The sequence below is a fragment of the Strongylocentrotus purpuratus genome, unplaced genomic scaffold (genome assembly GCF_000002235.5).
Source record: "Strongylocentrotus purpuratus isolate Spur 01 unplaced genomic scaffold, Spur_5.0 spur5_scaffold_17, whole genome shotgun sequence".
NCBI classification, from domain to species: Eukaryota; Metazoa; Echinodermata; class Echinoidea; order Camarodonta; family Strongylocentrotidae; genus Strongylocentrotus; species Strongylocentrotus purpuratus.
In genome coordinates this window covers 29,434,806-29,444,224 of record NW_022145602.1, presented here as the reverse complement: position 1 = coordinate 29,444,224, position 9,419 = coordinate 29,434,806, and the positions used below count along the sequence as shown (strand labels likewise).

The window sequence follows — 9,419 nt, the reverse complement described above, 5'->3', positions numbered from 1 at the left end:
TGGGCCTGTTCGATTGTAGGGTGTATCCGAATAGTCGTAAATTCGAAATCGAAATTTTAAGTCACCTCCAAATTATATAAGGGTATTTCGAGAGCATTTTTTGTAGCCACTTTGAAGTGCCTATACGTATAGTGGTTATAAATTTCAAATAATCATAACTTATTCATTTTGTGTCTGATTTCCACTAGCCTGCTTCTCTGGTTGTTCTGTTTTCTTTTATATTGTTTAGATATCAAGGTTGGATTTCCGTTTGATCATTAAGGATAATCAAAATGTAGCTTAAATACATGACTCCCAGTAGCATTGGCTAGCAAAAAAAAAAGCAACTTCGAGATTCAGGCTGAGGATCATGCTGACTTAGAATACATGTTTCTGAAGATGTAAGCTTCTCAGCTGAATGCATACTTCAAGTGAATCCCCTCTTGGTCGTGGGATGATGATAAACATTTCAATGACAAGGTCGCCTACTTCTTCGACTCCCATGCTTTTCTGACCTGTTCAAAGTACCTCCTAGAAGTGCCACTCACTGATAACGAACATAAAAATTGTGTAGAAGAGAAAACAAATGGGATGTGCTACTCATTGATAGTTCATTTAGAAAGGTAAATAGAGGAGAAAGGAAGAACATTCAAGAATTATAATATCTCGTGGTCCTACTCAATGACGGTTCACATATAAAACAAAAAGTGAAGAAGAAAGAAAGTACAATAATTGGATTATCCGGAGGTAATTTTAATTGAGGGTTATAATTAAAGGAATGGTGAAAATGGTGAAGGAGAAAGAACATCCAAACAATCTGACGGTTCATTTAAAGAGTAAAGAACAAATAAAATACAATATTTCGAGTATGGGGCGAGTCAATGTTGGCGGTAACGGAACAAAGCATTCCTTGCTGCTGTTCTTACAAAAAGAAAAATGGCGCCCGGGATTAAATTAAAGCTCCCATTCCTTTGTATACACGGAATCACTGGTAGATTGATGACTCTGGACTGTCATATGAGAAGTTCCAGGTTACATCCTTGCTTAGTGCTTACATTTGTTTCCCCAACTTATTATGCCCCTTTCGGTGTGTATTAGGTTACTACCAATAATGGGGAAGTATTCGAAATACATACCAGATTGCTTCAAAGTGCCTTCGTATCTGGTAAAAGTATATGCTATACGTATACGTAAAGGGAGTTCTAAAATATGTTATTGTTCCAAACTCTGCAAGACGTCAAGGAAATATCATACGCTATAGTTTTACAAGGGGGGGGGGGAGAGAAAATATAGTACGGTACTTACGTTCAGGTAGGATAACCTTAGCTGTGTGGCCTAATCCAGCATTTTGCAATGCCAGATGAAGTTCATCCAACTGATCACTAGGTCGAACTCTCCGTCTCCAGTCACGAAGCATCTCTCCAAAGCCTAATCTTGAGACACTATCAAATGACAAGTCTGGTAGGTCGTTGTATTTCTCTACAGCTGAGTAAGAGAAGCCAAGTTGGTAGCCAAGGCATTTTAAGTCCTTTGGTGTATGGATTATATCTGCCAGGATCTCGAGGAGATTGTTGGATACATACTGCCGTCGCCCCTGCCTGTAGGTAAGTAAATAATGATACTTGGTGGGAAATCATATTTTAAAATATATCGAAATGTATAATGCTGCGAATTTGGTTAATTACGTCATCATGTCCATCTGTTACTCATATTGAGAAAAAAATGCCAAAAATATAAATAAATGAAATACAAGTTTATGGATGGTTGGTACATTTCCTTAGATAAACCACCCTTATCTACAGACCGAGAATCGACTGACAAAAGTTGGTTGTCGATCAGTAGCCATACTAATTACAGGTTATTAAAACTTTCTAGTCATGGGCTGAGCGTTAGAAAAGATAAGCCTGGTTACATGTCCATTCTCAAAAAACCGTTATAATTTAGTTCTATACCATGATTTTGATGCTAAGATTGACAAGTATTTTTGTAATGATAAACATGTATTACATTTCACGCATTACTTATTATTACAAGATTGGGCGATACATCTATGGATGAAGATACTCGTTTACTTACGAATCTGTGTGATCGACTGCATAATCCGGTTCATCTGCATTAAACATAATAATGTAATACAATAGGACTAAGGCGTTTATCTGTTTTTGTATTCCAGTATTCGGAATTGCTATAAATTTAGTATAAAGGATGTGATTAGAGGGAAAATAATCATAACTCAATGGTTTCGTTTATAATGTTTGAAAAGTGTCACAAAATGCAATATTCACGTCGCAGGGGGGGGGGGGGGGGGGGGGGGGGTAGTGGTTAATACGAGAAGAATTTTTTTTACAAACAAAATTTAGATCCGAACGGGTCTACCCACAGCTATTTGTTGATGTCTTAAACTAAGAAGGAGTGGTCTGACATTTATTGTACATGTATTTTCTACATAATTCTTTATCTCTTTCCACTTATCCTTAAAAAAAGGACATTTAGTATGCGCTAACCTTCAACCTGATTAAACCTATAATTAAACCTAAGTAATTCTTATTGAATGAAGCGAAAACAAAGATTTATAGAAACGACTGTTTGTATTTTCGCTTAGGTTACTAGTTACAACAATGCTAACTAGTTACATTTGATGAAGTGAAATACACAAACTATCTTACTTCCCATTAATATAGGCCTACCTTCTTTTGAAATGATATACTCTCTTTCTGCACGTGTTGCTGACCCTTGTCGTATGTCGATATGGACGTTCTTCTTTCCTTTCTCTTTAGGAGAGAACTGAAGCTCGAAGTTCAGAGGGCTGCACTTTCCACTAAGTATCCCCTTGATGGGTACCTTGGTTCGAATTGCAGGGAAATAATAAAAATAATACAAATACTCATTATAACATTAACAACAAACGCAACAATAATAATTTAATAATAAAGATGATGAACACAAATAAGATAAAATGTTAAATTACCAGTTTTACACCCAACAGGTACACTGGCGCGTATAACGTTGAGATGCGGTCACGCGTGTCGATAGGCATCGCATTGGCTGTATGCCGTATACATTATACAAGCATAATTTTGGGGAAAAGATCCACACACTACACGCAGCCTGCGTGTTAACAGTCCGAGTTCGTTTTCGATAGGAAATGCTTCTTTTACAAGTAGTTTCAGGGCTAACATGCCGAGGGTAAATCTTAACCAGCTACATTTGTTTTTACTTAGGAGTAGAAGTGAAAAAAGATCGGTCTATTATCGTGATAACTTAACAAATCTGTAGTATGATTTCTGGGACCTATCATTCTCGTAGATTGCGTTGTTTGAAAGTACATTCCTAATTCGCTTTGTTATGAGAAATGTTGAATCAACTAGTAGATTCAGGTCTTAAGTGCCAAGAGTAAATCACAAGAGTAATTACCAAGTTAAAGAAGTAATAAAGAGAGAGAGAGAGAGAGAGAGAGAGAGAGAGGGAGAGAGAGATCTGTCTATTACCATGAAAACTAATAAGAAAAAAACAACATATCGTCTATTTTTTTAACAGTACTCGCCTAAATCCGATGTCTATGTAAAATTAGAAACATAGAAAAGCATACTCAATTCTAAGTACACAGATCCTGTCTTTTTATTTTAATCTCCTGCGTGTCCTCAAATTTCTTTGCGGAATTGACATTTGAGAGTCAAACGAGAAAGAGAGAGAGAGAGAGAGAGAGTGGATATATTTGACTTGATGAGATCCAATTTCGAAATAAGGAAGAGGTTTGATCATTCAATGACTATTTTCCCAAAATGTACCTTCGAGGTAGGTGATTGTTGCATTCATTGAAAAAAAATCATGTCAAGATATTCCCTTTCTTGAAAACTACATGTATATCTGAAATTAGGTAGGCGTGTAAAAGAATATAAATTCAGCTTCTAAAATGTACATCACCTAATTCCACCATTATTCTTCAACTTCCCATATGAAATAAGAATTACACATATTTACCATTCTTTTGTTAATTTTCATCCCGTCGTGGAACAAAATCTTTAGATCCTGTGCTGTCGACTCTATACAGAACCTGAATTCCTTCGAGACTTGGCTGTAGGGTACAGAAGAACTCTTCTCCATCTTAATTATATCCTGGAATCGGACAAACAGCAATGTGTATAGTCACATGAAATAACACATTTGGCATATATTCTGATAATATATGCTATCTGAGTAGTCCTCTACTCCAGACTACGTTTTTTTCTTTTATCCCGTATTCCAAGACAAAGCTATAATTAAAACAGAAAGTATCCATTTACGTAGGCAGAATAGAATCATTACAATTTCTGGTATATAGGCAAGGCTGGAATTATGAACGTTGCCCTTTTATGTACCCAAGCAATATTGTTGTATTAAAAGGAACAGTGTATTACAATCGTATACAGTGCATTTTCGAAAGAATACCTTTACCAGAACAATCATATCGTCGCTGTTTTCACGAAGTGACGTTAGTGAAACAAAATTGCATTCACTTTGCGCTCCTCGACCAGCTCCCGCCCACTTCTCGCCTTTACACTCATCTCTTCCTTTTCTCTATTCTGCCTCCCTCCTCTACACACTTATATATCTGTGCTCCATTCCCATCTCATTCCTCCTCTCCTTCCTCCACTTTACTTCTCCATCCGTACTCCCCTCCGCCCCTTCCTCATCCATCCTTCTCACCTCCATCATCTCCCTTCCCTTACCCCTATCCCTCCCTCTTTCCCGCCGTTTTTGTTTAGTTATCCATCTCATTCCTCCTTCTACTTTCCTTCCCACTCATTCTCCCTCCTTACTTTTTCTCCTCCCCAAGACTCACCACTTTCTCACCCTTCCCTTCCCCTCTTTTTAAAATATTAATTATGCTCTGATATTGTAGTCTGATAGTCTGAACGAAATTGTAATAAGACGTTCTTTGGTGAAATCTAAAGCGTTACCAAAGGCCTTTCATAGCTTAAATAGTCCACAGGGGCACCTTTCAATAATTACAGTATCAAATGGTATCCGTAATAGATAGATTTAGGTTACATGATATAAATACCTCTATATAGGTTCTATATGGATGAAGTATGTACACACGTAGAGTTGGTTTCTCTGCAGGAGTCATGAACAAAGGCTGGAAGACTACACATCTCAGCTGGAGTCCTTGAAGATCAGTCGATGCCAGAGCCCAGACTTGAAGATGACGTGTACGAAACTTGATCTTTTCTTTTAAGCTTGGTGACGGAGTCAAGGTCCTACGACCGAACTTTCCTTTGGATTAAAGAAAAAAAAAAGATTTAAAAATATTGATTATATTTTCTTACTCCCTGATAATATAGGCTTGAGCAATATTGATGATTAGTAAAGTAGGAATTGAATTCCACTCATGTTCTGATATTTGACTTAATTCAAACTCTGTTCAGCGAGTTGATTCAAATGGCAAAATGGTACTTTTTCTTTATTATTGAGAAATCATTCAATATTAGCTTACACCAGCTTATCATTCGAAAAATGGATTTTCATGACGGGAAGATGATAATATTTGGGATTTGAAATCAGTTATTCACCTCATTTGTCAAGTTATAAGCATTCAAATTTCAAATTATGAAATTTACTTTTTATTTCAAGAAAACAGAATAGATATATGTCGATAACTTTGTACCTGGTCCTGTTCTTGTGTACAAGATAACAGAAGAGTCGTCTTTACGTTCATGGTGAGTGATGCAGTGTGGTAATACCACCGTGGCAGGCTTGAGCAGTTCTTGTGTCAGAGAACCTTCTACGACTGGAGTAATGACTACCTCACCCTCCCGTACAGGAAGCTTAGTAGTATCATGAGTTTGGACGCGAAGAGTTAAAACTGATCTCATCCCTTTAGGTATAGCTCCTTCAGGGATAGATACGACAATACCAAGTTCATCAAATGTCAGTTCTCCACCCTTGTGATCAATGATGCCATGCGAGATGAAAGGCAAATAGCTTGGTTGGCATTTTATGGCTAAAGAGGTTAAAAGGAAACGAACCATTGAAATTAAAAGGAAACGAAAAATGGAAAATCCCCTATCAAACTAAGAAAAGATTAAGTTGTGCCGATTAATCCAAGGCAGTCCCTTTTGATTGTTATTACTGTAAAGCGATTGGGAAACAAGGGTACAATAAGGTATGTTTGGAGCGGTTTGAATACAAATTGTACGATCATCTTTAATCAGGATTTGATTCGAGTCAAAATGATAATAATAGTAATCTCGCTTTTCCAAACTTATTTTTCCTAGAACTCTGCAGTATTGAGTAAAGTATGATCAATGTTTTAAAAGATATAAATCATTGGCAAAATCTCTGAGATGTTCCTGCAAAATTCAGACAAGTTAATTTGTTGGTATACTGCACTTCTTAGGTCTGAATGATAACTGGTAAAGGGATCATTTCATTTCAATTGCGCATTTCCTCGTCGTGCAACTCAGTTTATGATTACACCTTCTGAATAGAAGTTTAAGGTGCACAGGCTCCTGTCGATTTAATTATTTTTCTCTAAAATATCTAAAATAAGGCAATAATAAGTAAACATAATGTACTGTAAAATATTTGTTTCTTCAACTTATCAAGCAGGACTCCATCATTTAATGTGATGTGTAACACAGTGGAGTTGGCATTACCTTCTGCTATCTTGACTGCTGCATCGTTGAAACGGAAAGCCTGAGCAACTTCGAGAAGCCTCTCCCTAGTTCCACCTTGATGTACCCACTCTTTAAGCATCTTCAGAGCACTACGGCCAATCACGTGAGGCGGGAAGGTCAACAATGTGCTCATGATCGGCAAGACGCTAGAAGGTTTAACACTCAGACGATGACACAAGTCCAGTAGGTCTGTCTTGGATCCAATGGCTTTTGAGATTTCTTCACGGCCTGTGGACACTGAAAAAATGCATATGTCAATGCGAAGGAAAATATCCACTTTAATGGACATAGCAGAATGATGGTGGTGAATTAGGACACTGAAGGACTCTGAAAAAATGAAATAAACTGGAAAACATTGATGAATTTAAGGACAAGTAAAAAAAAAAACCCAAAACAAATGTCCATGATTTGTAAATACACGTTAATTCAAAAATTTTACCTACTAAATATAATATGTACTTTTGTTCATCCTGTTGATTTAACGCAATAAATGGAATAAATGAAATGTGTAAAAAAAACACTGAAATACAAGTTTGAGGTTGAAACTTTTCTTTTCAAGAGTACAAATCTCCTTATCAAAAAGATCACAATTGAACTCAGCATTGTGATTCCAACAAACCTGTTTTGACATCTGGGATGTTAAACCCAGAGAGAAGCTTAGCAAACTTATCTTCTTTTCCTTCCTCTTTCAAACTATTCCACCAACTGTCTACGAGCTGTCGTGCGATCTTATGGAGTACTGACAAACTGGGTAGCTCGATGAATCCAACAATGAGGTCATCATTTAGACGAAGGGCTTTCCCAAGTGAACATACTAATGGCAGACTTTTCACTGGTAGAGCGACGTTGCAAAGCTCTTCTGTGTTTGGTGTACCCCCACATTGGTCAATGTCATCATTAATTTCATCTCTCTCTGCAACGAAATCAAACGATGAAAAACATATTAGGAAGTAGATTAATTTTCTAATATAAAAATGTATATTTGATATTGATTTTTTAAAATTATTTTTGTATTTATCATGCCAACTGGGATTGTGTGATACAAAGGGTGTGCATATAATGCTATCATTGTCCTAATCATATGATGATATTTTTCTGTTATCTACCTGTTTCTGATATTGTAATGATATCCATATCTTCAGGCTCTATAGGCTCGCTTGGTTTAGCTCTCTTCTCAGGAGTCGCCGAAGAGATCATACGCAAGCTTCCGTCTGAAAGAAAAATATATAAATATTGAATAGCATGTGTGTCATGACAGTCATAGTAGTCATGACTGCTGAGGCTTTGCTTTAAGTTGATTGTTTTCTCCTATATCCTATGTTTTAGTAAGTGTGGAGATGGCTTCGCTTTATTTCGTCTGATCTCGTAAGACAGATTTTTGACACATCAACAATAACTGCTACGAATGACATTATAAGCCCTAATAGTCCACCGAAGCTTCAAAACCACATTGTTTTAATACCACTAAACATTTCAATCGTATGATTCCATTGAAGACAAAGTTCAGTTAAGATGTTGGTTCTTTTCTACATTCGATTAGAACAACCAATTATATAATATACGATGTATACAAGTCATAGAGCTATTATTTATTAAAAATAAATAAGAACAGTTGCCTGTATTCTCAGCCGTAGATGCCAAGGAGACAGATTCCCAAATGCCCTTCAACGTCTCAGTCGCCTCAGGAAGAGATCTTTGAGATGCCTTCCACATGCAGAGCATTTGGATGTTAGCGTCTTTGCGATTCCGCAATGTCTTGTGTTTGATGTTCTCAAGCTTATTCCGACTGAAACCAAGCTTTGTGCCAATGTCCATGAAGTCCGTCCACTGAATTTGTCGAGCCAATTTGAGCAAGTCTTGGTCAGAAATGTCACTAAATATATTGAGAAAAAATGTCGTTCAATATACTAGAATAGAAGCTTATCTTGACTTATGGTTAGTGATCTGCTTTTTGCAGTAACTGTAATCCTGTCAATCGGAGTTTTGACATGCAGTAGGAAAGATCGAGTGCCTCAACCAGCAAAACATATTAACAAAAAAATAAGCCATGCATAATTGAAAATCAAATCAATGAGACACGTAAGCCCCTTGACACGGGGTCCGAACTGATACCTTTATTTTACGTTTTTATATTTTTGGTAATTTTGTTAAGCTTTAAAACACTTGTACTGTATTTTATATTACTAATTTCAGAAGGGTCAATGCAAGTTTAGATGTTTGAAATTTTATTTTCCGTCATATAGCAGACGTTTACTTTAGATTTAACGTTATTACCTCTTGTAACTCTCTATTTTCTCTTTTTTTGTATTTGCACAGACAAATCAGATAAGCTCAACAAACCCTTTTAATAGAACCATATGCATGTAACTGTAAATTGGCGATTTAGTTGCACTAACTATACAGAATGGTGAGTATTAGTAAATGCTTCAAAGATGTTGTAGTTAGGCTTTATACGTCACAATGTTGCGTATTTTTGTATTACTGGTGACAAATTAAAAGAAACATTGTTTTCCTCTTTCAATCGGATATTGCTCAAGCTCTCACTAAATTGTTTCGCTAATTTTTCGGCTTTTATTAATACGAGCTAATTATCAAGGTGGACTTCCTCTTTGATAAGCTCCCTTCTTGATGTTCTGACTTTAAGCGCTTCAACATTTGCCCTGGGACTATTTTGTAAAACAAAACAAACACACAATGTCACGGTTAGAGGTTTTAATTAGGGTTGCAGTAAGGTTTAAGGTCAGATTTATGGTATGGGTTAATTTTCCAAAAGATTCTCAC

General features: G+C 36.5%; 1 protein-coding gene across 1 annotated transcript; it reads right to left on the bottom strand.

The window, feature by feature from the left end:
• Window positions 1–278: 278 nt before the first annotated feature.
• LOC105446454 lies at window positions 279–7,841 on the bottom strand. The gene is made up of 8 exons (XM_030988357.1): window positions 7,745–7,841; window positions 6,618–7,551; window positions 5,627–5,962; window positions 5,024–5,235; window positions 2,667–2,820; window positions 2,056–2,089; window positions 1,285–1,577; window positions 279–526 (listed from the first exon to the last, which is right to left on the bottom strand). The coding sequence occupies exons 2-8, from the start codon at window positions 6,925–6,927 to the stop codon at window positions 465–467; spliced, it is 1,401 nt and encodes a 466-aa protein (XP_030844217.1). The 5' UTR covers window positions 6,928–7,551; window positions 7,745–7,841; the 3' UTR covers window positions 279–464.
• Window positions 7,842–9,419: the final 1,578 nt, after the last annotated feature.

Coding starts and splice junctions, on each gene's coding strand:
- LOC105446454 (XM_030988357.1), bottom strand. CDS start 6,927: ATGTCCATTAAAGTGGATATTTTCCTTCGCATTGACATATGCATTTTT. Junction 5,963..6,617: donor AGCAGTCAAGATAGCAGAAG/GTAATGCCAACT, acceptor TAACCTCTTTAG/CCATAAAATGCCAACCAAGC. Junction 1,578..2,055: donor GCAGTCGATCACACAGATTC/GTAAGTAAACGA, acceptor ACTTACCTACAG/GCAGGGGCGACGGCAGTATG.